Below are 27,735 nucleotides of genomic sequence, written 5' to 3' on the forward strand. Positions count from 1 at the left end.
GGCCAGCATTTTCCTCACGGCATACCTGCTCATGTGCTTCCATGTCCAAATATCCGAGTCTGCTTTAGCTCGCCCGGCTCATCACTCAAATTGCCCCTAGTGCCTCCCTCATGATCAGAGAATGGGTGGGCACAAAAACAAAAACCGCCGCAAATCCCAAATCCCAAATCCCAAATCCCACACCGTACGAGACTCATACAACCGTTCCTTGGGTGTATTGTAAACCAAATCAACTCTGTACGCCTCTGTTCCTCGTCCCATTTTCATTTACCGTTGGCCTCCCCGCCGCTTTCTCCAGCGTCAGGCGGAGGAGGCAACGAAAGCTTTATCCTCCAGTTGATAAACTCGTCCGTCAGGATCTTGCCGTGGCCCGTCTGCTCGACCTTGAACAGCCCGATGCTGTTGGACCTGGGCTCGCGCCGTATGCGATAGACGCCGTCGTCATCCACGCTTGCGCGGATCCCTGGGGGGTTTTTTTTTTGCAGTCGACATGCACTTGGTGAGCCAAGTTGCAATAGACATGCACCGGCTACCAACAAAACCACTCACATTCAAGAACCGCCGAGCAAAAGTTGATGCACGTGTTGCCGTCCCAGCTGCGGCCCTTGCTCCGGCTCTGCACCAGGTTCGGGATCTCGGCAGTTTGCATCTCCTCGACGCGGACCAGGATGCCGTTGCGCGAGCGGTGGCCGACGATGATCTTGGGCACGCCCAGCATGAAGCTCTGGATCCACCACTTGAGCAGCTTGCCGTCCTGCCTCATGGCGTCGCGCTCGTTGCGCACCTCGGCCGTCGTTTTGAGCTCGACCCAGTTGATGGGCTGGCCGTGCTCGGGCTTGGAGTCCCAGACTTTTTTTGTTGTTGTTGTGTGATTTTAGCCCGTCGGCCCTGTCGAGTTTCCATGTCAAGAAAGGACTGGTACTCACTCGCGTCTACCTCGCCGCCCAGGCATAGTGTCGTCTTGCCGAGGCCGGTGCGTACAACGGAGCAGTATTGCTCCTTGTTGCTCACCTGCTGGCTCTCGCGGCCTTCGATGTAGTCGCGAGATATCTCGCCCCACGGCTTGGGCAATGTCGCGAGGGTCTCGAACTTGTAGCCTGCCAGCGGAACGGCCCAGTCAGAAATGGTCGGAGCGTCGTTTCCCCAGACCTCAGATCAGACAACACATGCCCACATACCCCAATATGTGTACATCTCTCGGGGAATGGGGGCTTTCCAAGGCTGTGCATCTTGGGCCCGTCTAGCGTCCATTCTGCATTTGAAATCCTCCTCGATGAAACTGCGCGAAGGAAGTTGGGTCAGTTTCACGCCACGCCATGCAATGTTTCCCCAGGGTTAGGGAGTGCTTACACGCAGCCCTGACAATTGGCGTAAATGTTGTCAGTTTTACTTGTCAAAGTGCACTGGGATGTCACTCTACTAGTCCTCCTACCTGGTATAAAGTCGCATTCAGGTCGAATCTTTGATGACACGGACGGCGACATGTTTTAGCTTGCATTCAAATCTCGACAAGCGTAGGGAATGAGATTCCTATTGAGATTGGAGTCCTACCCGTCCTCATTCTCATAGGGGGCAGACATGAGCTGTACGCACAATCACTTGTGTCAGCACTCATCGCCTTTCTCGGCGCAATCACATCACAGGACGTCCCAAACGCGGGATGAAAATAAAGATGGGCCGGGCTCAGCCATACCTTGGTCATGATGCCGCGCCAGGTGACGATCTGGGCGTCGATCTTCTGGCCCGTGCTCTGCTCATGGGCCATGATGGTCTTGAGCAGGCTGTCGATGTGCTCGTCGGTGGCGGCGTCGTCGAGCTTGTCAAAGGTCCCGAAGCCCCCGGACAGGTCGGCGCCCAGCCGCGGCGGGTAGTACCACTTCATGGAGCTGCCGTCGAGGCGGAATTCGTGGTTGGGGTCGTAGGAGAAGCACGCAAACTCCTTTGGCCGCCGCACCGGCTGGCTCTCCCCCGCGAACCGGGCGATGGGGTGCACCGCGAACTGGGTCCGCGTCGGCGACCGGGACCGGGACCGGGGCCGGGATTCAGATGCCATGGTTCTGACTGTTGGTGGCGGCTTCCTTTGCAGCACCAGGGTCGGTTTGGGGTGGAAGCGCAGAGGTGGTCGGGTTAGCATGCGTCGCGGGATTGATGTCGGACACAGGGATGGGCGTGGTGGATATTAGGCAGGTCAAGGGCGGTGTTTGCTGTGTCTGATGGTTGGTTGCGTTGCCAGGCCCCAAACAAAAGCAAATTCCACGACGCATGCAACACGAAAAAGAATCCACTCTCAGCCGCTAAACCACAACGTGATCTCTCCATGTGGCTCTGCGACAGCCTCAAACACCAAACACCCAAACACGTGAGCCACTCATGCTTTTTACATGCACTCCTCATAGAAATTATTGTGACTGTTGTTGCTACGGGAGTATGCCAGGAAATTTTGCTGTTTGATTCAACCCTCGGAACTGTGTTTGGGGGAGAGAGCAGGCAACAGCTGCGCCGTGTGTTGATGCCACTGTTTTGCTTGTTAGCCAAACCGCTTGTTAGCCAACCTGCTTGTTAGCCAACCCGCTTGTTAGCCAAACTAATAGTCTTGACAAGCCAGATGCCATTTACTGCATCTACACGCACGCAAGCTCTTCAATGTATAGGTGTCAAAAAGTATGTTATACACAGCCTTTGGTCTTTTGCCACATATAAATTAGTGCCCCTTCAGATTAGAAGGGCGGCTTCTGGGTCTGCACACCAGACACTGCCTTTCACCAATCTAGACAGCACCCGACCCCCACGCCAGCATGCGAACCACCAGGAGCCGCGACAGGGCATCGATGCACAGATTGCCGGTCGAGGTTCAGGATCTCGTCCTCCTCCAGTTGCCAAAGGAGGCAGTCCTTGCCTGTCGCTTAGTGTGCCGCGGCTTCCTGTCTCGCGCGACTGAGATCGCATTCCGCCATGTCGAGCTCCGCTCAATACGGAATCTATGGCATCACCCAGACGTCGTCGGTACACCTCCGCACATCGAGTCCTTCAGGCAGATCAGCGAAGCGGAGCACCTCCGTGGTCTCGTCCACGAAGTCACTTTGGATGCCTTCGAGGGCTATGAGGCGTCCAACTATTGCGGCCAGAGACCGTTCCTCCGGGTCCTGCCTCGACTGGCTTGTTTTCGCAATCTACGGACCCTGAACGTCCGCTTCAACAAGATCGTCCAGCGCGAACTGGTGTCTCACCACCACCTTTTCCATGTCCACAACAGCAGGGAGAGCACCAAGTTCCGCCTCCAAGTGCTCCATATCGCCATCAACGCACTATCGGGGGCCTACACCGACAAGACACCTGTCAATCGTACCAGTCCCCTTTTCGACCCTGACAAGCTGTACCCCCAGCCTGGGCACCCAAAGTTCCCCAACACGGATCCTCGTCCAATTGGGCTGGAAGGGCTCACCATTGCCAACCTTTCCCCCTACGACGCCCATTTGATCGACCCGGGTGCCCTTCGAACCATCCTGGCCGCCCCATCATTCCGCTCACTCAAGCTTCTCGTCACACGCGCGGGCTATGAGAGGCGCGGCGGTGAAATCATGCCCAGGGTTCATTTCTTGCAGCCGGAAAACCATCACTTCTACAGCCGCATTCCCTTAGCATGGCTGTCCCCCGCTGTGGCCCAGAACCTGCGAGTGCTTTCGCTTTACGACGCCCACTATTGGGGTTGGTGTCCCGTGATGAATTTCCGGGCCATCAACCCCTCCGGCGGCGGGCTCCCGAACCTGCGCGTGCTAGCCCTCGGAAGGCACGTCTTCGCGCACGACTGGCAAGTCGACTGGATCGCCGGGCTCGCAGCCGCCACCAACAGCACCACCCCGGCCGCCGGGCTCGAGGAGCTCTATCTGGACGACTGCCCAATTATATGGCACGCGCGCATCAAGAACCCCCACAGCGGCAGTATGTGGTATCAGCCGCCGTCGGACCCCGAGACGGAGGACCTGTCCTTCCAGCTCCGCTGGCACGACGTCCTACCGCGGTGGCGCGACGCCTTCGCCGGCTCCCGCCTGCGCGTCTTCTCCATGGGGCGTGGCGACTGGAAGGGCGACGCGCAGGCGCCCGAGGGCGCCGGTGGGATCCGCGGGACCCGCGCGCGCAGGGGCGACGGCGTCTTCCTCAGCTACGACCTGCCGCCGCCGCGCAAGGTCCGGTGCGGCCGTTTCGGCTTCCGCTACTCCTACTGCCCCCGGAGGTGCGAGTTTCCCTGCGGAGCCACGCCCCGGTACGGCGTCGGGCTGAGGCCGGCGCGCAAGGATGTGATGCAGTACATCCAGTTCGACCTGGACCCCTGGCCGCGCGGGAAGTGGGTCGAGGGAATCGGAGGAGTCGACAGCGACACGAAGCTTTTGGACGACCAGGCACTGGAGGATTTCATGGAGACTCTCGGTCTCCATTGGTCGCACTGAGCGAGGAGCTATCATATCTTGTAGGAAGCATTACCTTTCCGCGTGTCGTTACCATCCATAGCGAATCAAGACCACTTTCACAAGGCCGTTTCCGCTGTCTCCCGAGGCATGTTTTGCTATGTGCTCGGTTCCCCATGGGGGTGCCGTCTTGTCGTCTCCGCAGGACGCCAAGTCCGTCATCAGCTCACCACCCTTGACGAAGGCTGACGAGGCCCAATCATTCAGCTTGAACAACTTCGACCAACGGCTGGCCCTGGCCCGGCCCGGCCCGGCTTGACCCCGTACTTCAGGGCCAGCCACACCAAAACCTCAACGGCGGTGTCCTTGGAAGTCGTTGACGTATGTCGCAATGTATCCGACACACGTTCTTTCCCGGAACGCGACCAAGTGTGGCTGGCGCACCACGTAGGTCGCAAGTGACCTGCTGTGCCAGGGTGGTCGCATTTGAGGCGGCGACGCCCACAGCCTGTGAATGCGGGGTCGTGCACATGGCCTGAAGCTTGAAAAGACCCCCTCCATCCTTTGGTCGTGGGTGTGGTAATGGGCTCTCATGATTGCTTTTCAGGTCGTGCGGCATTAGCTCCCCCAGTCACGAAACACGGCACTTGAACGGTAGCTTGTTTGCCTCCTGGGCTAGCGAATCAGCACGCGCGGCGCGAGGTGGTTCCAGCATGCTGCGGAGCGTCATGTTGCAGAACCTGCGCAAAGTGGCGACACGCGACACCTCGATGTGGTGATGCTACCTTCTGATGCTCTGTGGACAGAAACAGAGGTTTCCTGGGGACGCACAGGACATGGTGTTGAAATCTTGCTGGCGAAAAGGCCCCTTTCAGGAAAAGTGCTGGCGCAGCGCAAAACGGAAAACGGCCCGACAAGAGATGGCGAGTCCAAGTCGAAGAAAGCATACACGCACAGATAGTATCAAAGCGGCCATCTCCTGCTAGCCACCGTTGCCGAGCTGCAGGATGCGGCCTCTAAACCGGCGGACCGGCGCCAGAGGGCAGCGTGTCTAAACCAAGGAAACCCGCCGCCTGGCCCTGACGTCGACAGGCATGAAACGCCAGCACCAACGCGACTGGGGAGCGGGATTTCGAGCGTAGTCCCATCTTGGCTCCCGTTTTCCGATGGCACCTCGCTTGGCTGGAGAGCCCGAGCAGCCCCGCCGTGCATGTTTTCATGTTCTCTACTTCCGGTTTCCCCCCTTCGCCGCCAGTCATCAAGCGGTAAATTTAGAATTCCAAGACTGTCCGTGCTGCTTGCTGCCTTCTGCCTTCCTTCCTGCCTTCTTTCTGGAATGTGCCGTGCATTGCGCCAGGCGGGCGGGTTCTGATGACCCAACCCAGGAAATTATGGGCCCGCCGCAGTGCATGAGGGAAATGATGCAGATGTGAAAGGGGCGACAGGGACAGTCGGGCTCCCGCAGCCAACGTGCCGCGGGCCAGCATGACAGGCAAAAAGGGGTGTGGTGGGATGGCAGCAAATACAAGGTAACGTCGATTGTAGCACGGCGGGTCGGCCAAAGAGGAAAGGCATGGCAAAACAAGGTGGCTCGAAAGAAGAGGCCAGGCGAGGTGGGCATTATTGACGAATGGACCAGGGCGTTTCGGGGCAGATATGGTCCAAGCATCAGCATTGCGCGGTGAGAGAGTGGCCAGCCCTGGAGGTGAGCGTCAATCCCAAAAGTCTACGTATTAGGAGGCCATGCTTGCCTTGGTAGCATCCCGCAGGTTTGGTTGGGCGTTGGTAGCAATCAATCGAGTTCGTTTCCTCGGGCGTGACGCCGCTGAAACATCAACGGTCTCTTGGGAACGCAAGTCTTGACATGTTCCCTTTGCACACTCACGCAATCAAGAAAAAGCAAGTTACGACCTGGCGCACCAACCAATCCCTTCCACTCAAAAGCGCATCACCCATAGCGACACCGGGGCACACACTCGACCATCGCGCCCGGGTCATCCGACTGCATATCGCGGTTCTGCAGGCGGTTGGGCTAGCCTGGCGAAGTGGGTTGCGTCTGCCCCTGAACGCCACTGCTCGCCCCCACTTTGCGCCCTGACTAGCAGCGGCGCCAGGCGGTGCAACACACTGAACATCCCCCCTGGGTGGCCTGTGGCTAGTACAGCGGTTGGCAACGGGCGACCGCCATTCGCAGGTCGGCAGTGGCATCCCATCCGGAATTGGGACTGGTACGCTAGCACGAAAGCGTGCAGAGAGTGGGTCGCTCCCACTGGCCCATTCACTTCTGGCAGCAATCTCCAAATCCACCCCGGCACCCCCCTTCCTCCTATGATCTCGCCTCTCTGGACAGGGGAAAAACGGGAGAGCATTTCCATTTGCATTTTTTTTTCCTTGTGACATCTATGCCTTGGTCGCTCCCTCTTTAATTTCTTCGTCCTTCTTTCCCTTTTTGCCTCGACCTCTTGCTCGCCACCACGGCTCCAGCAGACACTCGACAGAGTCAGTTTCGGGCCAGGAATTCCGTGCTTCATTGACACGTCCAATAGCGCCGCCGACCCGTTCGTTGCTCTCGTTGGCCGCTTCCTTCTGTTTACGTCCTTCGTTGAACCCTCCATCCGACGACGCCCTTTCTCGGCGCGACTCTGGGATCCCACTGCCGACGCCAGGACTCGATCCGAATTTAATAATAGTCGCTTTTCTCTGTCGGCGGCTCATTTTACCGCCAGGGATTTTTTCTTCTTCTCTGCCTCCTCTGTCGGCTGCTCCGCTGCCTGAACACGTCTCGCGCGGGAGGCCAAGAAAGCCAACCACCGGCCCAACAACAGCGACAAGACCGGTGACCCGACGTCAACAAGCCCTCTTCCGCGTCTCCTGTTCGCCCAGAACAACCGCCCACCATGTCGGAATCGTACGTACTTGGATCATTGTCTCCTCAAAGACTGCTCCCGAGACGACACCTTACTGACTAGAAACACCAAACATTGCAGGCTTGGCAATGTCTTCAAATCCTTTTGGCATTCGATGACGAGCTATGACCGACGTATGCGCAAACCACCCCTCCGCCAACCCATGACATCGTAACCGTCTCAGCGTCATGCTAACCACGGCAAATCCTCCCGCAGACTCTAATTTCGACTCGCCATATCGCACGGGCCGTCACGTCCCCCTTGGGCAAGGAGGGATGGGCGGCTTGACATCTGTTGCCACCGCCTCCGAGTCCCGAGCCGACCTCTCGTCCCCATTCGCCGATGAAATAGCACGCTTCCCTAGGAGCGGAACCGCATACGATAATGGCGCCCTATCGCCCGCGCTGAGCCCCGGCCCCATCAGGCCATACTCACCCGGACTCCGGGGCGAGAGTGCTAGAAGGTCGGACGGAGATGGCTACGAGAATAACAGTCCTGTCGGAGAGATCCCCATGCAGTCCTTCCAGGACGGTATGCCGCCCGCCCCTCCTGTCCACCACAGCTGGAAGCGCATCGACAGGTGGGCAGACGAAAACTACCCCGAACTGTTCGATCAGGTCTGCGAGGGATGCACCAACAACGATCTCAACGAGCTGGAGCACCAGCTGGATTGCTCGCTTCCGATGGACGTCCGCGAGTCCCTGGCAATTCACGACGGTCAAGAGCGCGGCGGTATTCCTACCGGCATTATCTTCAGCGCAATGCTGCTCGATTGCGAGGAGATAGTGCAGGAGTGGGAGAACTGGAGGAAGGTGAACCACGAGTTCTTGATGGATACCAACATCGTGAATCCCGCCATCCCCTCGAAAGCACTCGGTGGCAGCAGCAGCCATGCATCCTCGTCAAGGGCCGGTCCTTCCAGCGCGTCGTCTTCACCCAGCCGGACGAACTGGCGGCAAGATCTTCTCGCCCGTCAGGACTCGATCCCTCCCAACGCCATTCAAAAGGCCTACGCACACCCCGCTTGGATTCCCCTTGTCCGTGACTGGGGCGGCAACAACCTGGCAATCGATCTGGCTCCGGGCCCTGCTGGTACCTGGGGTCAGGTTATTCTGTTCGGACGCGACTACGACACCAAATACGTCGTCGCCCGCTCCTGGGGCCATTTCCTCGCCGTTGTTGCCGACGACTTGAACAGCGGAAAGTGGTGGGTCGATGAAGATACCAAAGAACTAAAGCTGCGCGAGTTCAAGACTTCGCGTGTCGAGCCGTCATACTTTGACATTCTGAGGTGGAGAACGGACCAGAAGAATGGCCGTCTTGGTGCCAAGAGGAGGTCCGTCGTTCCCGTCGGTGCCGCTTCACCCACTGCCCCCGGATCGCCCTACACTAGCCCGATCGATGCCAACCCGGAGCCTCGAGGAAGGCCGCTTCAGCGCCTGAGTGTCACGTCCCCTCTTGCAAGCCCCAACCGCCCTGGTTACGGAAAGTCTAGCCCTCTGGCCAGGGTTACAGAAGAGACTTCCCTGCCCGACTCTGAACTCGGCATCTCCCCTACCAGCCCGCCTAGCACCAAGCCCAAGGAGAACCTAGTCGAGCTTGACACTCCGCGGCCGAGTGTGAGCAAGGATGAGGTCAGGACTGGAACCCCGGATAGGATCTCGAACCTGATGAACGGAAAGGCCTCGGTACCAACAGCACCCAGCTCTCCCGCCGAAAGCAACAAGATGGCCTCGCCCTCCGACGCCAATGGGAAATCAGCCAAGGCAAACGGCAAGCAGCCGGCAGGACTGGAGGAGTCCATGAAGACGATCGAAATCTAGAGAGATTCGGTCACATGACGCGTTTACGAATTTGTGGGCTCCTCGCGTGTCCTTGCGAGCAAAATTCCGGGGGGCCTGATGGAGGAGGATTGTTATGTTATTGAGAGACGAAGACGAGCACTGGACATTTCGGCGTTTCACGGCGTCCTCTACGGCAGCTTACGACTTACAGTCCAGCGTTGCCATGCCTTTATTTATTTTCTCGTTTCCTTCTGGTTCTCATGCCCACGTTCATCATTATCATCTTTTACTCCTTTGTTTTTTGTCTTCTCCCACCACGTCCGATACATGCAGCATTAAGAGGCGACGGCGTCTCGAATTTCCCCAGGCTCCTTCGTTCGGCAACGAAAGCCTCATTCTTATTACCATGTTTTGAGGGCTCGTCAAATGTATCAAATTTCGCCTGGCTCAACAGGATCCCTATTGCCAGAGACATTGCTCTGGTCATCAGGGGGAACCCAAGGACCCAGGCCAAGGCTCTGGCATTTTCCGGGCCTGTAACAACAACGCGAATCTGGTCTTTGTCTCCTTTTCTCCCCCTCCAAAAGTTGGCCGTGCTGCACTCACAGCAACTTTGTTGCATGTGGCTCTTTTATAATTCCACCATTATTCCTCGGGTCGCACTTCAACCTCGCAACTCGGCCGAGTTACATGGATTCCCATTCTTTTGTGGCAACGAAACATCAGGCTGGGCAATCACAGGGGGTTCGACCTCGGCAGCGTTAGATGACCAGAGAGCCGCGATCCCTTCGAATAATCTTTCGGTTTGAGCTTGGGGTGGGTTTTTTTTTGTCAAAGCTGTATATATCTGCGCGAACATCAGGATGGGCTCGATGATGGGGCTCTGAGCTGGTGTCGCTGACACCTTGCCCCCTGTCTACCAGTGAGGATAGTAATGGTTATGACGCAACTTGATCTATGGCCACCTATTTCCGATATTGTAATGTGAGAACAGTGTCTGCTTTATGATATCCTCTCGCTGCCAGAAATTCTCTATGCTTTTGTTGAGGAATGTGGATGATCCTAGCATCTGGTTGATGGCGAGGAGCGTCCGACCCCATTATTATCACGTGCCATCCCACGTGGCCTTCCGACACGATGGCCAAGATACGCGCGGCGGCCCAGCGTCGTCATGTTCTCCGCCTCACAGCGACCTGGAGCGGCTCCAGCTCACCCAGCAACAACCCCCTTCGACCCGACGCGCCCGCACACCAAACGGCAGAAGCAAACAGACTCTGCCGCCAAACACACGGCCCGAAGCGATTCTCGTTCTGCTTTCTATTCTCCGAGCCGGCTCGACGATCGATCGATCGCGCTTCGCCCGCGAGGCTTGCATCCTTTTCTACTGACGACCTCGACGACCCGAGACCTCGACGCGCCCATCCTCGGCCGACGTTTTCCTCGTCACGGACGACGTTGATATCACAAATCAGGCGCATTTAAATACCCACTTTAGACCCGACCGGCTGCAGACATGGAGGAGGAGCGCCTCTGGAAGTTCCGCAAGCCGCAATGGCTGAACAGCATTTGGGCGCGTAACGCCGGGGTTTACGCCTCGGGCGCACTTGTATGCCTCCCCTTCCCCTGCCTCATCCGGTCTCCCCGAAACCCGTCCACAGGCTAACCCGCCGCCCGCCCTCTCTCCCCTCCCCCTCGGACAGTTCTCGCTCGCCTTCTACACGCTCCTGGACGCGGCCGTGTGGTCCAAGTCGGGGCGGAACGGGTCCGACGTGCACGTCACGTTTGTGGACTGGCTGCCCTTCATCTTCTCGAGCCTGGGCATGCTCATCATCAACAGCGTCGAGAAGTCGCGCCTGGGCAGCGACAGCCTCGGCTATAGCGGCTCCTCGTCGGGCGTGGCCTGGAAGGCCCGCGTCGTGCTGTTCCTAGGCTTCGCCTGCCTCGCCGGCGGCATGGCCGGTGGCGTCTGCGTCTTCGTCCTCGGCTACGTCGCGCCCGGCATCGAGTTCCCCTACATGGGCATGGGCGTCGAGAACGTCGTGGCCAACGCCCTGGTGGGATTGAGGTAAGAGGGACTCCTGATGTGTGGGCGAACGGCCTAGATGGTACATCGCAATCGATGGCAAGGCTAACGCGCTCGGCACACGGCAGCTCCGCGGTTCTCTGGATCAGCCAGAACATGGAGGATGAGTACTCGTACAACTTGGCTCTCTAAATCTCGTCAACGTACCCGACCCTCCACCGCTTGGACCAAAGGGCTCAGCATCCTAACTGCTGGCTTGCTTTCCTAGTCCCCTCGCCCCCGAGTAGATCCAGACGGCGGCTCATGCCGGACTGCGAGCTCGGCGAGCCTGCTCCCTGTTGTTTTATTTGCGCGCGCGCGCGGCCGCTGTGTCGCATGATGCATGTCTCGTCACTGCATGGCAACGGCCACCACATGGCGCTACAGTTGGTTATCATGGTATCAGGCGTCATATAGTGCCGAGCCCTCCCCTGTACAGGGTATGGTTCGCAAGGGTTCCTTTTGTTGTATTTTTAGTCTTATGGTTTTATGTGAAGACTTCGTTCCTACGCGTCCGGTCAACCGCCAGGGCCTTTCTTTTTGCAGCCACGGGACCCACACAGACAATGTAACGACCCTGCACACCGACCAGCGGTCTGAAAAAAGGGAGGGTCATTCTAATAGCAGCGAAAAGGCCGGCGGGTTATATACAGCCTTGCTACCTACCCGTCTCAAGCCAGGTACCACACACCGCCCATTGTCCTCTGCCCACCACGGCCCGCTTTGCTAGCCCGGGTCTAAGACCGGCAGGGACGCACGAGGGCACCCGTTTCCGAGATTCCGGGACGCCCTCAACCGTCCTCTGGACCCCGACGCTCTCTCTGCGATGCATGCAAGCGAGACGGGCGTCAGATGTGGCTGGAACTGTTAGTGGAGCCCGAGATATGACGGATAGCACGGACTGGTGGGCGATGAGGCAGTGGTTGACACGGCAGTGTTTACGTGTTTCTGCATTTATATCATACTTGGCGTGCTAATTTATACGTTCTTGTTATACATGTTCTTGGCATTTGCACATATTTTTTTTATTTTTTCACGGACCACCCCGACCTGAACAACAGACACTTGTAATGCCTCCCTGCCCCTAGCTACTCGACAAGGGGACCGCATGACGGAATCCGGCAGGAGATAGTGGTACAAGCGTAGAGCGAACAAAATGGGTCTTTGACAGAATGTGGCTTCTCCAGCCGCCTGTCTCAGACCATGGACGGATCTCCTCCGACTATCAAAAGGGGGAGGTGGGAGAATTACTTCTTGGTAACGGTAGGTCCCCCATGGCTTGTCGAGAGCACGTGGGCTGTATGCCGCGGCCTGGGTGGCTGGATAGAACGACAGACAAGGAGAAGAAAAGTGAGAGATAAGTTGGCTGCCGTCGATAGCCCACCATTGCAGGGCTCCGTGCAGCCGGCAATCGGTACGTTTTTCTTTCGCAATGGTGATGGTGTGTGTGTGTGTGTGAACAGGCCTGTTTAGGACTCAAAAGGATGTGTGGCTCCTCCAACTAAAACCACCGCCATGTCCTGCCTCCCTCAGCGCCGAGAGATGAATCGAAGAGGGTGTGATGGCGGGATCGTCACATTTTTTCTCCCTTCGAGATACACGAGTGCGGCCCTCCCATTTTGTTGTGGTGGTGGTGGAAGGCAGCGAGCGACGGGAGTTGATCAAGAAGCGTATTATGCAGCTCTCCCCTATGACGATGCAGCTCGCTCAAAGAGGAAAATCGGATGCAGGCGGCCATAGGAGATAGGGCACCTTCCCTTCCCCGCCTGCCCCCCTCGGCATCTCCAACTGGGGAGTTTAGTGGTGGTGGTGGACGGGAATACCGAAAGAAAAGAAAAAGCTCAGCCGGGAGCTCTCCTATCCTCTTTTTGCATGTCCTCTTCTGCCTTGCTGCTCCCCTCCCAGAGCTGTTGCTCAGCAGGAGGGGGTTGCATCTCGCGGGTCCCCCTCCCCCCAAACGGCTCCTCTCTCAAGATACTTCTCGGGCCGTATTGCGACGGGAAGCGGGCGGTCGACCCTCTCTGATGCATTTCGTGGGCAAGGGGTGGATGGGGTCGGCGGCGGAGTGTCCGGGGCCCCAGGTCGAGATGGTATGGATGGGAGTTGAGGCACACACACGCATACACACATACCTACCTAGACACTACCCCGCCATCTTGTGGGCTGTGATCTAATGCTACGATAACCGCTGTTGCAGGCTGGGCAGACGCAACGATCATCACAAAGAATACGGCCCTTCTTTTCCCCCTTTCACCTTTCAATTGACAAGCCCGCGGTCAAGGGGAGAGTCAAAGACGGGGTTGGACTAGTGTGTACGTCTCAGCACGCTGCGGCTGCTGCGCCGTCAACTCGCCTGCCGTCTGAACCAATCGCCGTCAGTTCAGTCCACACAGCAGGAATTGGGGACGTGCATACATGTACCTACTACTACTATGTTCCAGCCCGTGAATGAAAGCACCGGTTCCAGACCCCCCAGCGCGTCACTACCTGCCTCTACTGTGCCTGAAGTTTCCCACGACTCCAAAGCCTCATTTCATTCATGCGCTCATTTCATGCCTACATCGGATGCGTCCGTCACGAGAGCAGGCCGATGACCTCAACGCCAGCAACCGCAACTTCTTCCAGACCCCGAGGAGGAATGTCAATGGATGGGGAGGGCGGCAGCAAAAGAAAGAGACTTCAGGCCAGACGCGCGAATCACATGCTCGCCCATCCCGCCCCAGGCTTTACCCTATTCGGGGCCCCCTACTACCGGGGGCCGCAGGCCGTTCTGGTGCCACGTATCGTTCGAAACCACATCTCGCCAGATGTGGAAAGCATGCTGGCTGGCTTCGGACCAGGCTAGCCGCTGCACAATGGCTGTCGTCACGTGGCATATTTTGACATCATGATCCCTGGACTGCCTCCGGTTGGGTCGCATATACACAACCCCCCGACATTTGGGGGGCTAGATGGAGCTGTCCGCTCCCGGGCATCGAGGAGCGTCGTCCATCGGGCAGACTTTCCTCGATGGCGCTACGAGAATACCCGGCCCGGGTTTAGTTCTGCCCACGGCGGTGGCGGAGACGCCAACCTGAGCGTGCCTGCATCGGAACTCGTCCTTTTTTACCAGGGCTAAGATCGAAGGGGGAGAACAACAAAGGGGAGGACGGGGGTCCTATTTCCTGGCCCATGTCCGTGATATGCTGGCGGTTCGAGGCTCGTTTACAAGCTCGGACGGATCCAGGATAGGCCGTGGGCTGATGGGTATTGGGTCATGGGACCCCAATTGCGTACAGCAAAGCATTTAGTGGTGAATTTTAGTGCGGGCTTGGGACGGATTGGCACAGAGGTAAAGCAGCACTGCGGACCCTGGAGCTCTGCCTTCTGCACAGCTCCTGCACTGCGCAACCCAAAACGGGGGCCTCTGTTCCTTCCCTCTGCCGGTCTAGCATTCCATGATTAGGTCTTTTTTTTTCTTTTTGTTTCTTCCTAGTTGCCCGGTGTCTGTGAGCTCCCAACACATGTGAGCGGCATTCCAGAACGGTGTTTGTGCTTGTAGCACCGCTCGCCTGGCCAAACGATTTCCCATTGGCTTAGAACGCAGCTACAGCGGGTCAGAGGAAGGCGATTGATGATGCAGTGCATTCGAGAGCTCACGGAGCTCTCCCACCTCTTCCAAAGCTCCAATAGGCCAATTGGGGGTCCAATGGGGCGTGTGGCAACGTACTCGGCGACGAATCGTGTTTGGATGAGCCATGCCCGCGACTTTTGCTGCCCAGGCCGAGCCCTTTGGAAGGGGTGGGATGGACAGTCTCTGGTCAATGTGAGCATTTCCTTCAGCCCGGTTGTTCATCTCGACTAGAGGCGTGAGGCGGACAGATTTGGGCGGCCTGAGCAACATCTAATCTTATCAACAACTCTGGCCGTCCGTTGCGTTGCAGCCCAAATGTCGATTGGAGACGAAACGGAGGCGGGCGGAAGTGTGTTTGTTGCCAGGGCCAATCGTGTTTCACTTGTCCTCTGCTGGGTACACCTCTCCTGATTCTCCCTCTGGGATACAGGGGGCCTTTTACACACCCACCACACCTCGCAGGTGACCGAGATCGAGCCATCGAGCCATCGAGGGAGCCAGCCAGCCTACACAGGCCGGCCCAGAGCAACCACAAGGTGAGGAGACAGCTGTGCCTCCCGTCTTGTGTGCCGTTGCACCCCCGTGTCACCCCACGAGAGAGACATCAAATTTGGGTTAAATCTTGGCCGCCCATGCTCCTCGGAGTCGCGGCAGGCCCGGAGTCGGGTCCTTCAGAGAGAGAGAAAAAGCCTTTTTCCTGATTACCAATGTCCAGACGGGAGCGTGCAGAGCTGGCTCGACAGGCTGGACGGTCTCAAGACGGGAGCGCATGGGGAGCCCGGGCAGCATGCGTGAGCCTAATGTATGGAATGATGCAATTCGTCGCATTGACTTTTCCTCCGAGGGGGGACGGTCTGGCCACGTCCTCGATGGTTCAACCGAATCTCTGACGCCAGAGTCCCGTCTCCTCGTCATTCGAACACACCCTCCAGTGGCGGCCGGCCATGACCCAACCGGAAGGCACTCGTCCTTGGATCCTTGTCATTCAGGCTTCCTGGGGGTTTCCCGGAAGGTGCGGCTTGTTACTTTTTTCCTGCCATTTCCATTCAGATCAAAAGGGAAAGAAGGTCAAGAGAAGAAACATTGCCGGATGCACTTGCCAACGTCTCAAAAAGCCCATCCGCCGCGTGCTGGACAGCCTGTATCTGAGCCCGTTCAAAGCAGTTGTGACCCAGCCTGCCTGCCCAGGCAATGACGCACCTGCCCACAGCGCAGCGCCGTGCGGCACAGCTGTCCGTCTGCCCATCCATGCTTCCGTGGCCATGACAGTTGGACCTTTTTTTAAGCTCCGCCGCCGAGTCCCTTGACGCAGTCTGGCTCGTCTCAAAAGAGAGCACATGAGCAAAAACAAGCCCCCCAAATGAACGGCCCCCTCCCTTAAACGCGACAAGTAGGTGCCCCAGAAGCTGAACACGACCCCCCACTTTGCCCCTAGCCAGAAAACAAAAAGCTGCAAAGCTGCTTGGTTCATGGTGAATACGGGCGGCTGGGAAGATGCACCGGGATGAGGAAACGACAGCAATTAGCCAAACATGCTGGGTCCGAGGGGATTCCGTATCTAAAGTCAAAGAACGGAGAGGTGTCCCGTTTACCGGCTTGACAATTCACTACCATCGCGGCCGTCTTCTTTTTGCCTCCTTGGAAACGGTACGACTGACAGTGCGATTTTTGCAGGGCTGGGACCCAAGCGCCCGAGGTGAGATGCAAAAAGCAAGATCCTGTTCGACTGGCCGCTCCCCGCCCCTGCCTCGAGCTGGCGAAACAAACGCGGACACTCGTCATCCATCTCGTTTCCCCTCTCGCTGGGATTACCCACTTCGGGGGCGCCCTCCAACCCCTCTCGCCGATACCCACTCTCCGTGATCATCGTGACCTCCCCGGCGGGGAGGGAACTGGGTTCGTGTGTCCACCCCGGCCTGCGTCTTTGGGCGGTCGATGGGCGGTTCCTTGGAGCTTGGATTGCTGGGTGGGGTTTCTGCTTGGGGCCCGGAAAAGCTCTGCCTTGCGCGTGAGCGCCTGCTCCGACCAGCGCCCCTGTTTTTGTTTTTCCCGCCGTCTCCTGGATCTCATCGAGCATGGGCAGCTCCTTGCAGCTCGACCCCACTGCCGGCGGGGGGTACCTGGGCGTTGCTTGCATGCAAGTGAAGCTATTCCGAGGCGCGGGCCTTGGATAAGCTGCAGGTCGAGTTTTGTGGCTACCGCGCTGAGCACCCATAGGCATCTAGCCCCAAGATGCGGTCGATCTTTATCCATTGTTCTCCAAGTCGTTTGGGGAAACCTACCTCAGAAAATCGGTTCGCATCCGAGCCAGCATTTCTAGTCCCCAGAGTGGGACAGCTGAAGTCGGAAGCAAAACAGTTTTCGATTCTCAAGGTAACGCAGCTCAGACAGGTTTCCGGATTCCTGGGTCTGAGAGACTGCGGTCGATAACCCCCAATTTGTTGCTTTTTCTTCTTCTTTTTTGTTCTACTGTAAGCAGCCCCTTTGCTTCTCATTGCTTTTCCCATCCGTTCAAAACCGCTTCAGCAATCGAGTCAAACACCCCTGTCGCCTGACCGATGCCAGTGCCGGAGTCAGATATATTCAGGGGATTGCTGTAGCGGGCTAGACGGCAGGCTGCCGGCGCTCGTATTGTTATTTTGAGGCTAGACTCAATCGTGGCGCCGGCCGTCTTGAGGTCGAGATGACACCAGTGACGACAGACTCGACTCTTGGGGATCACGTTACCTTTCGGCGCGTCCGCCAATTTGCCCAAGCTCCAAACCTCCACCTGTTGGAGGTCACGCGCAGGTGACCAGCCCCGGCCGTATCCCCCAGCCCCCAAGGTGTGGCCAGAGGAAAATAAGGTGTGCCGAAAGGAAGGCACGAAGGGTAGGAGCAAGGCATATGACTGTTGGGGAAGGCGCTGCAGGCCTAGCCAGCGAGGTGATTACCCTAACCCACCTCTAGCTTATTGCACGGGCAGGTCAGTGGCTGGGAGCAAGGCGGGTTTGGAAGCCATAGTGGAGGTCAGTCATGCGTCCATCACCGTCCCCAACAGCCGATTCTAGTAAATGGAATGCCAGCCAAGCACCCGGGTTGCTCTAGACACGCCCCTGTAATACCCCCATTGTTGGTGGCTTCTCATGCCTAGGTCTGCTGTGAGTGTTCTTCGGGACTTGTAGAGGGCCCATGTAGGTGTAAGAAAATAGCAATAAGAGCATAGGAACCAAAATAGAGAATGAAACGAGGGACAGGAGCGCGACAGGTGTGATCCTAAAGTGATGGATATTGTGGGTGGCCATTGCGACCGGCCACTGTAACTGGCTGGCCGTCACGCCCATCAACACACCACCAGACCACACAGCCAGCCAGACGTCAGGCTGGCCGTGCCTTCCTAGTCCAGTCGCTTTTGCTGCCAGGGCGTGTGGCTTGCACCCCACAGGCGAAATAAAACCGACCACCCTCCCTGTTTTTCTGCCCCGCCTCGAATCCTCAGCTCTTTCCTCCCTGTCCTGTATCTCGACCTTTCAGCACGGCGGGCTGTTGACGCGGGACCCGGACTCCATCCATGACACGCGTGCGCCCTATCGGTTGATTTCGAAGCCTGTAACCCCCCTCCGATTCTATACCTCGCCGCCTCCTCGGCCACAAACCAGGCCGCAAAGGTGATATAGCCGTAGGTGCCACCTGCCAACACCGAGCCGCAGCTCCAATCAGGGCTCCAACACTCCAGCCCTTCCCGCCTAGCCCTAGCCAACGATCCCCCTCCAGCTGGACACTGCCGTGGTTGTGTTGTGAGACAGGGGGCTGACCCAGCCAACAGACGAGAAGCCTTCAGGAAGCGCACAACGAGACGGCGTGCATGCCCGTAAGTCTGGCTCGACCTTCTACCCTCCGTTGCCTGCCATGCCTCCCCTTCCCGTCCACCCACCTGCCCCTTGGCCGCCCTGATTAGCTCTAGCGAAGCTACCCCTCCAATGCCTGCTTCGCAACCGCCTTCTGCAATTCTATTTGCCCACGTCTGTTCCCGAGTCTGCACCATCGTCGCGCCCGCTGCACGGAATATCAGGTACCTCCTGGGAACACGGTGCCTCCCCTGGCCTGGCCTGGCCTGGCCTGGCCGCCCTCGAGCCAATCTCGCCCAGCCTCGACCCGTCCAGCGCGCATCGCATCCACCCTGCAGTCCCTCGGGCAGAAGTCTCCTGGCCAGACAATAGGCCGGAGCCGCGAGGGTGCAGGTACGCTGCTTGCTTTTCCAGGTACCGGCGCGGCGGGCTGTCGGGCTGGGCGGTACCGGGTGCCCAGGCGTGTTGGGTGCTGTTGCAAGGCAAAAGTGGGTTGCTGAGTACAGAAGCCTACGGCACGCCCACTCGCAGCATTCCTCTCTCTCCCTCGCACACACATACACACACACATGCGCGTATGCCTGCCTGGCTGCCCATCTGACCCCGCAGCCCGGCTGCAAGAGGGGGAGCAGCGCAGGAAACTGGAAAAAAAGTCAACTCAGTCAGCGGACCTCCCAGTTGCATCCACCCAGGACGCACGCGGGCTACCCAGGTCTTTGCCATGTGCGCATGCTGTGCGTGTCTGCTTGGCTTGAATCTTGCGCCGGCGTGGTTGCTGGACCCCTGCAACCCTCCACTCCTGTCTCCAGCCCAGCCCAGCCCAGCCCGACCTGCCCTCACCACGTCGCCCACCCGTCTCCTCAACTGCCCCGTTGCCGTGCGTCGCGTTGCGTTGCGTTGCGTTGCGTCGCTGTCTGCTGCGCGTCTGTATTTGTCGTTCGAGCGGGCGCTCACTAGTTGCTCAACTCAACTTAAGGCCCGACCGGGCCTGGCTGGTCCCGTAGCAGCGGCAGTGGCAGCTTGAGCCACTGCCTCCTCCGTCGCTCGCACCTTTCCCCCCTCCCACCCGTCCCTTCCCAACCGCCCACCTGGTTCGACAATCCCAGCCCCTCCAATCGTGCGTCCGAAAAGGAAGAACCCTCCGTTGCTCTGTGGGCGCGCTGTCTGCTGTAACCCTCTAGTATCGGCTTCGGCTGCATTCAATCACACTGCCCTCTAGTTGCAACCTGCTCCCGTCTCGCTCGCTAGAGCGCAAGCCCGCTGCATCCAAAGCCTCGAGGTTGTTTTGTTTTGTTTTGTTTTATTTTATTCTCCTATTTTTTCCCCCTGCCTTTCGTCTCGAAGGCCCTGACGCCCCTCGCCCTCGCTCAATCTGGACTCGTGTATGGTTGCCACATTGGTCTGTCGGGACCCCTACAATCCCCACGCACCTCTTTTGTCCCCACCGGCAAAGTCGCTCGACGCCGGCCCGTTCTTTGAGCGCCAGTAGCCACCGCCATATTACTGATTTCCCTGCCCTGCTCTTCCCATCACTCCGCTTCCCCACCCCTCCGTCACCACCAGCCGCTCCCACTTTCTACCTTCGCCCAGTGCGACATCGACTTGTTGTTTTCACGATTCCACATCGCAACATCAAATTACTCCTTGCCTCGATCACCAAGGCCTCGTCTCCTGATTCTTCGAACCTCATCTCTTCGTGTTCCCTAACAGAAGCCAAGTCTCTAGGCAGTACACAGCCGCTACAACCACCGCGCCGCCACCCGTTCTGATTGAATCCCTGCCGCGGGGCCAGTCACCAGACCACTCCCGCCACCAGGCCTCAGCGCCTGTCCTTTGCCTTGATCAATCCGCTCGACCCCTCCGCAACACAACCATCGTTTCGCAGCCCAACGGTTAGCCGCCTTCGCCCGAACCACGTTGGACTCGACACGGTCCTCTCCCTGCGAAGCAATTACCAACTTTTCCGTCGGCACCACCCCGGCCACGACCGTCTGCCCACAAACCGTACAATCATCGAGCCTCGTTCTACTCGGTTGCCCACCACGGCACACATCAAAAGACTTCAGTTGCCCTTGGCACCCCTGCCGCCCCGAGCCGCTAGGCGATACGCGCAATAACATCAATACATAAATTGGCCGTTCGCCATGTCGCAGAATCGCCCCGCAGCTTTCAATACCCTGCGAATGGGTGGTGAGTATCTCCCTGCCTTTGTACTCTCTCCTATCCTTGATCCTCGGGTCGTCATGCTGATGCTCAAGGTTGTTTTGTCGCAGAGGTTATTCGCGAGAAGGTGCAGGATGGCATCACCGGCGAGACGCGCGATCTGCAGTACACGCAGTGCAAGATTGTCGGCAATGGATCCTTCGGTGTCGTGTTCCAGACAAAGCTATCGCCATCGAACGAGGACGCAGCAATAAAGCGTGTGCTTCAAGACAAGAGGTTCAAGGTGTGCTCCCTCTTTACATTGCTGCCCCTTCGTCACTTTCCAGGCCCGTGGTTAACTCGTTGCGTTCAGAACCGAGAGCTGCAGATCATGCGTATCGTCCGCCACCCCAACATCGTCCAGCTGAAGGCCTTCTACTACTCCAACGGCGAGCGGGTAAGTAGTGATGGTAGGGCACAGCGACAGTAGTTTGCGGTTGCTGACATTTGCCTGTGGCGTGTTTTTAGAAAGACGAGGTCTACCTGAACTTGGTGCAAGAATTCGTGCCCGAAACCGTCTACCGCGCCTCGAGGTTTTTCAACAAGATGAAGACGACGATGCCGATACTCGAGGTCAAGCTCTACATCTACCAGCTCTTCAGGGCTCTTGCCTACATCCACTCGCAGGGTATCTGCCATCGCGACATCAAGCCGCAAAACCTGCTTCTCGATCCCTCCACGGGAGTCCTGAAGCTATGTGACTTTGGCAGCGCCAAGATACTCGTGGAGAACGAGCCCAACGTCTCGTACATCTGTTCACGATACTACCGCGCGCCCGAGCTCATCTTTGGGGCCACCAACTATACCACCAAGATCGGTAAGCCGTGATTCCTGTTGTCCATTGCTGCTGTGACGTAGATCTTTCGTTTGTGCTGACCATGCCCCCCTTGTCTCCGACAGATGTGTGGTCTACTGGCTGTGTCATGGCCGAGCTCATGCTTGGACAGCCCCTGTTCCCGGGAGAGTCGGGCATAGACCAGCTGGTGGAGATCATCAAGGTTCTCGGCACACCGACGCGTGAGCAGATCCGGACAATGAACCCCAACTACATGGAGCACAAGTTCCCCCAGATCAAGCCCCATCCGTTCAACAGGGTTCTCCGCAAGGCCGACGGCAATGCTATCGACTTGATCGCGCGCCTTCTCGAGTACACCCCGACCGAACGCCTGGCGGCGGTCGACGCCATGGTCCATCCCTTCTTCGATGAACTGCGTGACCCCGCCACGAAGCTTCCGGATTCGAGGCACCAGAGCGGCCAGCTTCGGGAACTGCCTGCCCTGTTCGACTTCAACCGTCATGGTACGTCTCTACACCAGCCGCGACGCGTGGCTTCCCCAAACATCTACCGGATAAACTGACGAAACTAACTGCGTGGTGTTGTAGAGTTGTCGATCGCCCCGCAACTCAACCGCCAGCTCGTGCCGGCTCATATGAGGCCTGTCCTACAGGAACGTGGACTCGACATCGACAACTTCACACCGATGAGGAGGGAAGAGATGCTCGCAAGGCTAGACTGAAGAAGTCTCGCTCTCCGGGAACGAGCCAGCCTCTCTTGCACGCATGTATCGGTATTTACTGGCGAATCGTGGTCCCGGCATCTCAACTCAACCAACAACCCTCTCCGAGATCGGAGAATGGCCTGTCACCGACGGTATGGCGCCAATGGCAGCGGATCTGTCAGGCGGTACCGACATCCCTGGCAGCCTGTCGATTCCGAATTGTGTGCCTATACAGCAGATTAAAGTATTGTCAAGGTCGGCAGACAAGAAATCGCGTGGATGGCTGCTAGAACGCTCGATTGGTTCATACTGGGCAACATGGGCCCGGTGGAGGGCAGACGATGGTACGGTCATTCTCGCATGGCCAGGTGCCCCTCGGTCACCCCAATGCTTAGCCGAACGAGCTGGGCACTTGCCTGATCCCTCCGACATGTCTAGGTGGGCCGGCTTGCAGGACAGACTAAGATACCAACCGGCTTTTTCCTCCTAGATTTCCCTCTGCATGACCTCATATGGCTGTTTTTCTTGCTTATTTCCATACCTTGTGTCGCAATTGGTCTTTCATTGTCCACTCGTGCCGCGAGTGGCTGATCCTGCGGATCCTTTCGTCATTTTATCTGTCCGCTCTCGGGACGAACACAGCCCTCATCTCAAGGACGCGTTAGCGATGCGATGGAGCTGGAGGTGTCAAGGAGGGCTTCGGCGTGTATGGTTTACTTACTTGTGATCTGGCCGTGGCCTGGTGCAGCCGTCAACGGTGGCACGCAACCAGAATCAACCTTCTGCGGGAGAGTTGCTACGATTCGAAGTTGCCCAAGGAGGATCCGCATATGTTTATATGGGAGTCTGGTGCCTTCTGTTGGTCAGTTCTTACCCCGATTTCAGACCAGGTGGGAGTACGCGCCCGAAAGACGGCATGCTGGTGGCATGGGATGCTTTTATTACTAGGTTTTATCACGTCATTTCCTTTCTTTGCAAGGTTGCGTCAAAGGCGCCTGGATTATTTCTTCACTCGGGGCGGTTCACTGGACAAGAAAAAGGAGCAGAAAAAGAAAATGGCACGGGCGACTGGCTACTTCGCTCCCGCCACACATTGTGGGGGGGCTTTTCTTTGTTTCGGTTGTCCTTTAGCAAAAAGACTGCACGCCGGGACCTATCCAAGAACCAACATGGTGATTTATTACTGCTGGGGAACTTGCAGATCCTGGTAGTACAAAGTGTAGATAACCGCCGCACACGGAAGTCCGGTCGGCCGTAATCAGACACCTTTGCGCCCCAACTTTCAGTATCCCTCCTATAGAGAGATCATAAGCCTGCAATGCATATAAAAATTGCAGTAAACAAGTGAGGTAGAATCCCCATGAGCTGCTGGTTTGCAAGACCACGCTGTTGCCTGATATACCAGGCGGAGACACCCGTGCGACTCAGGTCCAGCTTATGTCATGACGAGGCATGACCGACTCGAGCTATTATTTGCTGGCGCCCAGTCTGGAACTTACAGGAGAGCTTCCTTGGAGAGTTTGAGAGGTTCAAGGTCAGCCAACAATTCAATTGTCAGGAATCTGAATTGCATTTGAAAAAGCCTTCTTTGCGGCTCGATACTGCGCCGTCTTGGAATTTTATTCAACCGAAATCTGCGCCAGTGCTGCGGCCGCAATTCTACCAGACGCGACCGTAACAGCCGGCTCACCTGTTCTCTTGGATCTCATCAAGAGCGCGTTCCGGGTCGCGACGCCCTACTACAACCTGCGTTTTGGTCGCTCTCAACGTCGCCCTTCTATGCCGAGATAATGGCCGACAGCTACGACAGACGTCCTCGTGGCGGCGGCGGCCGTGGCGGATTCAACGCAAAGAGGCGTAGATACAATGGTGGGCGCATTCCTCCCCGGTAGCTGCGACGGCGAGATGTACCCCCGGCATCGAGCACTATGTTGACCTGGCGACTGACATCTCGCTCGCCTTGCGCCTGCACCCTCAGATGACGATGATCTCGACCGACGCGGCCCGCCCCGCCGACGACACGATGCACAGCCCTTCCCGCGGATCCGGCGGCAGCTTCTCGGCCTGGCCGAGTCTGCCGTGCGCAAGTGGCACCAGGACGCGGTCGAGACGGCCCAGATCGTGGCGGACCACTGGGAAGACGACTACGTTAACCGCGGGTTCGTCGACCTGACTTGTCAGCTCGCCGTCGAGCAGCCGTTCAAGACGCCCTTTGTCGCCGCCGTCGTGCTCGTCGCCAATACGATGCGCAGCGAGATCGCCGCTGCCGTTCTCGCCAAGGCCGCCCGCGATCTCGAGGATGCGGTCGGCCGCGGCGAGTGGCGCGAGGCCAAGCTGCTGCTCAAGTTCCTCGCCTGCCTGCAGAGCTGCCTCGAGGGCGAGGGCGTCTTCCCCATTCTGGACGCCCTGTTCGACCGCGCTGTCGACCTGCAGACGGCCAGCTCCGATGATGTAAGGTCCCTTCCGCGCTTGGCCACGAGAAGCGCGCGGATTGAACACTAAGGCGCTAACAATCATCTGTCGTCCGTAATTAGACCATCGGCACCGAGCTCGTCAAGATCATCCTGCTCACGATTCCGTACGTCATGGCTGCCGCCCCCGGACAGTGGGCTGAGAAGGCGGCGGAGCTTATGGACAAGACCGAGATCATCGCTTCGGAGCCGCACCCGATGCAGAAACTGGTCGACCCTTACGTATTCGATCCCAATGACGAGAATTCTAGCCAGCCAAGCCTGATCGCTCTGCTCCAGAAGCAGCTTCAGGCCGAGGCCGCTGGAGGCTGGATCGTGGACTGTATTCCTCGGCCGTGGAAGATGCCTCTCGAGGAGGTGGAGCACCAGTCCAAGCTGGATGACTGCCCGAAGCACGCCCTGCCTGCTGTCATGGTTCCCGAGAACATTGTGACCGGCAGCCGGGATCTGTTCCCCGAGGTTTACTTCTCGGTCTACTCGGGCCAGGATATCGATTCTGTGCCCCAGGTCACCAACATCGCGGCGTCGCTCATACGAGACGCCATCCTGGACACCATCAATATTCTTCACTACAACAGGAATTTCGTGGCCCGCACGCTCATCGACGTCGACTGCTTCTTCAACAACGGCACGTTCGTCAAGCGCGCCACTCCGTTTGATCGGCTGCGCGATATCGAGCAAGGCCGGTCGACGTGGAAGCCCGAGGACATGGTGGTGGACACGGTCTTCTCGCAGCTCTTCCAGCTGCCGGCGCCGGAGCATAAACTGGTGTACTACCACTCGGTGCTGTACGAGACGTGCAAGGTATCGCCGGCGGCCATCGCGCCCAGTCTGGGCAGGGCCATCAGGTCGCTGTACCGCAATGGCGGTCGCCTCGATCTGGAGCTGAACCACCGCTTCGTCGACTGGTTCTCTCATCACTTGAGCAACTTTGGCTTCACCTGGAAGTGGACCGAGTGGGTCGACGACGTGAAGCTGCCGATGCTACACCCGCACAAGGCCTTCATCCTGGCGGCGCTGGACAAGGAGATACGGCTGAGTTTTGCCCAGCGCATCAAGAACACGGTTCCGGACGAGTATAAGCCTCTGATCAGTGCCGAGAAGGAGATGGATGTGCCCGTTTTCAAGTTCGCCAAGGATGGTGAGTACTCGATGGAAAGTGAGAGAGCGAGCGGTCGCTACGCTGAGCATGAGCTGACAAAACCCTCCCATGTCATCAGACGTGCCCTTTGCCCGCCAGGGACGCGAGATGGTTAAACTCCTCAAGAGCAAGGTGCCGGACGAGGAGATTCAGCCCTTGATCGAGCAGATCCAGAACGAGGCGGTGGACCAGGGGCGCGATCCGCTTGTGAGCAGCACCGATGTCTTCATGACGGCGGTGCTGGCAGTGGGATCCAAATCGCTCAGCCACGTTCTGGCTTGCATCGAGCGGGTCAAGGACCGGCTCCTGGACAGTGGTTCGGCCTCGGCGGCGGCACGGACGCAGATCATGGCGGCCGTCATGTCGTACTGGTCAGCGCACCCGGGCGTGGCGCTCTCCATTGTGGAGAAGCTGCTGAACTACGCCATCCTGACGCCGCAGGTTGTGGCCGAATGGGCCGTGAGCGGCGAGGCGTCGGACGAGGCGCGTCTGGCGCACGCCTATCTCTACGAGCTGGTGCTGAACACGGTCATCAAGGTCTCGGGCCGGGCGCGCCAGATAGTGGCGCAGCAGGAGGCGGCCAAGCCGGCGGCCGACGGCGACCTCGCCATGACGGATGCCAGCAACGGCGACGGCCCGGACCACGTTCCCTACGCGGACACGCCCGAGGCCAAGGACCTGCGGGAGCTGTTCCAGCTGATCGAGAGCGCGGTCAAGGCGAGGTCGGCATCGTCGGTCCTGGCGGCGGCGGGCGACCCGCTGGCGCGCCAGTGGGTCGACCGGTGGCTGCGCGCGTTCCAGCGCCGCGCCGCCGTCGAGGAGAACTTTTTCGTCGAGGCCGAGAAGAACCGCAAGAGGATCGCCGCTGCTGCCGCCGAGGCTGCGGCTCACGCGGCGGCGGCGGCCGAGGCTGCGGCTGCTGCTGCGGCTGCTGCTCCGACGGAGGAGGTCCCCGCTGCCGCTGCCGAGGCGAACTAGGAGTTGCCGCCTGGCGATGAGGACCTGATGTCGTTTGAACCCCGGAATGTTGCCGAGGGATCTGCAATGGCCACTTCGCCGGCCAAGGGCCAGGGCAAAGACGATGCGCAGAAGGCGGAGCCCAAGGACGCTCCACTGGATCTTCTGGCTGGAGATGTCGAGCTCAACCTCCAGGAAGCTCTCGCTCCGAACCCCAACGAGGCGGATCTGATTACATTTTAGGGATCCTGGTTGTTTCTTGCGCACCGCGCACCTTTTCTCCGGGCGATGGGCCACCTAGGCACAGCTTCAAATGCTGGTTCGTCCCCGCCTCTGCCCAGCTATACCCTACTCTTTTCTTTCTGTATTATACGTGGTGGCAGTGTTTCGATAATTGGGCAAGGAAAGCGGGCGAAACAGAGAAGCAGGGAGATGGGAGGCGTGGATGCTATTCTACACACAACATCTGAGACTCGAAACCAAGAAAAATGGACAGGCGATATGAGCTAGAATGGCGACAAAATAGTCAAAGGGGCTTTATACCAGCACTACATAGGTACTTAGCTAACGAGTGGTTTCTATGGCGTAGCTTGCAATGATGAAGAAGCAGAGGCTTCATACAAGGCAGGTCCGTTGCGTCACCACTTGCCACGCGACGCAGTGTGGCTTTTCGGGCATGGCAAGAGCTGTCTTTGGCGAATGACGATCAAGCTCTCTCTCTCTCTCTCTCTCTCTGACTGGCATGGGCAAATGTCATGCGCGTCCGAGCCTTGTTGCTTGGTGTTCGTGGGTGGCTTGAACTATCCGGACAGCATCAAGCAAACGCCCCCCAACAGGATCCTGCTCATCTTTTAGAGCTCGGGTCTTTGG

The 27,735-nt window shown here is 58.1% G+C and overlaps 9 protein-coding genes across 11 annotated transcripts in view; 7 read left to right on the forward strand and 2 right to left on the reverse strand.

Annotated features, from left to right (window-relative positions):
* Nucleotides 1-2,262, reverse strand: part of GGTG_07974 — a 2,971-nt gene extending 709 nt beyond the window's left edge. The window contains exons 1-7 of one of the 2 annotated variants that reach the window (XM_009225807.1): nt 1,694-2,262; nt 1,552-1,583; nt 1,433-1,460; nt 1,351-1,358; nt 1,179-1,279; nt 927-1,097; nt 409-849 (exon numbers count right to left, since the gene is read on the reverse strand). In XM_009225807.1, the coding sequence (XP_009224071.1) occupies nt 530-849; nt 927-1,097; nt 1,179-1,279; nt 1,351-1,358; nt 1,433-1,460; nt 1,552-1,583; nt 1,694-2,134 (1,101 nt within the window). In that variant the 5' untranslated portion in view covers nt 2,135-2,262 and the 3' untranslated portion in view covers nt 409-529. Of the gene's footprint in view, nt 1-25; nt 850-926; nt 1,098-1,178; nt 1,280-1,350; nt 1,359-1,432; nt 1,461-1,551; nt 1,584-1,693 lie in introns of both variants that reach the window. The other variant, XM_009225806.1, reaches the window with a different exon arrangement.
* A 533-nt stretch (nt 2,263-2,795) lies between these two features.
* Nucleotides 2,796-4,445, forward strand: GGTG_07975 (hypothetical protein; the record flags this gene model as incomplete). Its single annotated transcript, XM_009225808.1, has 1 exon — nt 2,796-4,445. One exon carries the CDS (start codon nt 2,796-2,798, stop codon nt 4,443-4,445), a length of 1,650 nt encoding a protein of 549 aa, XP_009224072.1.
* Nucleotides 4,446-6,743: 2,298 nt separating this feature from the next.
* On the forward strand, nt 6,744-10,098 carry GGTG_07976 (glucan synthesis regulatory protein). The gene is made up of 3 exons (XM_009225809.1): nt 6,744-7,311; nt 7,391-7,443; nt 7,526-10,098. Exons 1-3 carry the CDS (start codon nt 7,301-7,303, stop codon nt 9,130-9,132), a joined length of 1,671 nt encoding a protein of 556 aa, XP_009224073.1. The 5' UTR covers nt 6,744-7,300; the 3' UTR covers nt 9,133-10,098.
* Nucleotides 10,099-10,278: 180 nt separating this feature from the next.
* GGTG_07977 (hypothetical protein) lies at nt 10,279-12,171 on the forward strand. Its single transcript, XM_009225810.1, has 3 exons — nt 10,279-10,699; nt 10,794-11,158; nt 11,245-12,171. Exons 1-3 carry the CDS (start codon nt 10,607-10,609, stop codon nt 11,306-11,308), a joined length of 522 nt encoding a protein of 173 aa, XP_009224074.1. The 5' UTR covers nt 10,279-10,606; the 3' UTR covers nt 11,309-12,171.
* A 187-nt stretch (nt 12,172-12,358) lies between these two features.
* On the forward strand, nt 12,359-12,717 carry GGTG_07978 (hypothetical protein; the record flags this gene model as incomplete). Its single annotated transcript, XM_009225811.1, has 2 exons — nt 12,359-12,569; nt 12,689-12,717. The coding sequence occupies 2 exons, from the start codon at nt 12,359-12,361 to the stop codon at nt 12,715-12,717; spliced, it is 240 nt and encodes a 79-aa protein (XP_009224075.1).
* A 1,148-nt stretch (nt 12,718-13,865) lies between these two features.
* GGTG_07979 (hypothetical protein) lies at nt 13,866-14,486 on the forward strand. The gene has a single exon (XM_009225812.1). The coding sequence runs from the start codon at nt 14,043-14,045 to the stop codon at nt 14,271-14,273; it is 231 nt and encodes a 76-aa protein (XP_009224076.1). The 5' UTR covers nt 13,866-14,042; the 3' UTR covers nt 14,274-14,486.
* A 3,759-nt stretch (nt 14,487-18,245) lies between these two features.
* GGTG_07980 lies at nt 18,246-23,730 on the forward strand. Of its 2 annotated transcripts, XM_009225814.1 has the most exons (8): nt 18,246-18,426; nt 18,574-18,618; nt 20,321-20,785; nt 20,869-21,041; nt 21,111-21,194; nt 21,266-21,614; nt 21,698-22,096; nt 22,181-23,730. In XM_009225814.1, the coding sequence occupies exons 3-8, from the start codon at nt 20,740-20,742 to the stop codon at nt 22,312-22,314; spliced, it is 1,185 nt and encodes a 394-aa protein (XP_009224078.1). In that variant the 5' UTR covers nt 18,246-18,426; nt 18,574-18,618; nt 20,321-20,739; the 3' UTR covers nt 22,315-23,730. The 2 variants fall into 2 exon arrangements, with proteins under 2 accessions (XP_009224078.1, XP_009224077.1); XM_009225813.1 differs by lacking the exon at nt 18,246-18,426 and having other exon boundaries at nt 18,596-20,785.
* GGTG_07981 (hypothetical protein) lies at nt 18,596-19,810 on the reverse strand. The gene is made up of 4 exons (XM_009225815.1): nt 19,579-19,810; nt 19,295-19,520; nt 19,161-19,236; nt 18,596-19,067 (listed from the first exon to the last, which is right to left on the reverse strand). The coding sequence occupies exons 1-4, from the start codon at nt 19,792-19,794 to the stop codon at nt 18,758-18,760; spliced, it is 828 nt and encodes a 275-aa protein (XP_009224079.1). The 5' UTR covers nt 19,795-19,810; the 3' UTR covers nt 18,596-18,757.
* On the forward strand, nt 23,667-27,545 carry GGTG_07982 (cap binding protein). The gene is made up of 4 exons (XM_009225816.1): nt 23,667-24,165; nt 24,275-24,747; nt 24,831-25,908; nt 25,988-27,545. The coding sequence occupies exons 1-4, from the start codon at nt 24,087-24,089 to the stop codon at nt 26,884-26,886; spliced, it is 2,529 nt and encodes an 842-aa protein (XP_009224080.1). The 5' UTR covers nt 23,667-24,086; the 3' UTR covers nt 26,887-27,545.
* The last annotated feature ends 190 nt before the right edge of the window (nt 27,546-27,735 follow it).

The sequence above is a fragment of the Gaeumannomyces tritici genome (genome assembly GCF_000145635.1).
Source record: "Gaeumannomyces tritici R3-111a-1 unplaced genomic scaffold supercont2.4, whole genome shotgun sequence".
NCBI lineage: Eukaryota > Fungi > Ascomycota > Sordariomycetes > Magnaporthales > Magnaporthaceae > Gaeumannomyces > Gaeumannomyces tritici.

Excerpts from the sequence above, each read along its gene's own strand:
- GGTG_07980 (XM_009225814.1), top strand. The coding sequence starts at position 20,740 with ATGTCGCAGAATCGCCCCGCAGCTTTCAATACCCTGCGAATGGGTG. Across the intron at positions 21,042-21,110 it reads TTCAAGACAAGAGGTTCAAG|AACCGAGAGCTGCAGATCAT; the intron begins GTGTGCTCCCTC and ends CGTTGCGTTCAG. Across the intron at positions 21,195-21,265 it reads ACTACTCCAACGGCGAGCGG|AAAGACGAGGTCTACCTGAA; the intron begins GTAAGTAGTGAT and ends GCGTGTTTTTAG.
- GGTG_07976 (XM_009225809.1), top strand. Across the intron at positions 7,444-7,525 it reads GATGACGAGCTATGACCGAC|ACTCTAATTTCGACTCGCCA; the intron begins GTATGCGCAAAC and ends ATCCTCCCGCAG.
- GGTG_07979 (XM_009225812.1), top strand. The coding sequence starts at position 14,043 with ATGATCCCTGGACTGCCTCCGGTTGGGTCGCATATACACAACCCCCCG.
- GGTG_07981 (XM_009225815.1), bottom strand. The coding sequence starts at position 19,794 with ATGCAGCCGAAGCCGATACTAGAGGGTTACAGCAGACAGCGCGCCCAC. Across the intron at positions 19,521-19,578 it reads TACGGGACCAGCCAGGCCCG|ACGCGCAGCAGACAGCGACG; the intron begins GTCGGGCCTTAA and ends CGACAAATACAG. Across the intron at positions 19,237-19,294 it reads CAAAGACCTGGGTAGCCCGC|TTTCCTGCGCTGCTCCCCCT; the intron begins GTGCGTCCTGGG and ends CTTTTTTTCCAG.
- GGTG_07982 (XM_009225816.1), top strand. The coding sequence starts at position 24,087 with ATGGCCGACAGCTACGACAGACGTCCTCGTGGCGGCGGCGGCCGTGGC. Across the intron at positions 24,166-24,274 it reads AAAGAGGCGTAGATACAATG|ATGACGATGATCTCGACCGA; the intron begins GTGGGCGCATTC and ends CTGCACCCTCAG. Across the intron at positions 24,748-24,830 it reads AGACGGCCAGCTCCGATGAT|ACCATCGGCACCGAGCTCGT; the intron begins GTAAGGTCCCTT and ends GTCCGTAATTAG.
- GGTG_07977 (XM_009225810.1), top strand. The coding sequence starts at position 10,607 with ATGGAGGAGGAGCGCCTCTGGAAGTTCCGCAAGCCGCAATGGCTGAAC. Across the intron at positions 10,700-10,793 it reads TTTACGCCTCGGGCGCACTT|TTCTCGCTCGCCTTCTACAC; the intron begins GTATGCCTCCCC and ends CCCCTCGGACAG. Across the intron at positions 11,159-11,244 it reads AACGCCCTGGTGGGATTGAG|CTCCGCGGTTCTCTGGATCA; the intron begins GTAAGAGGGACT and ends GGCACACGGCAG.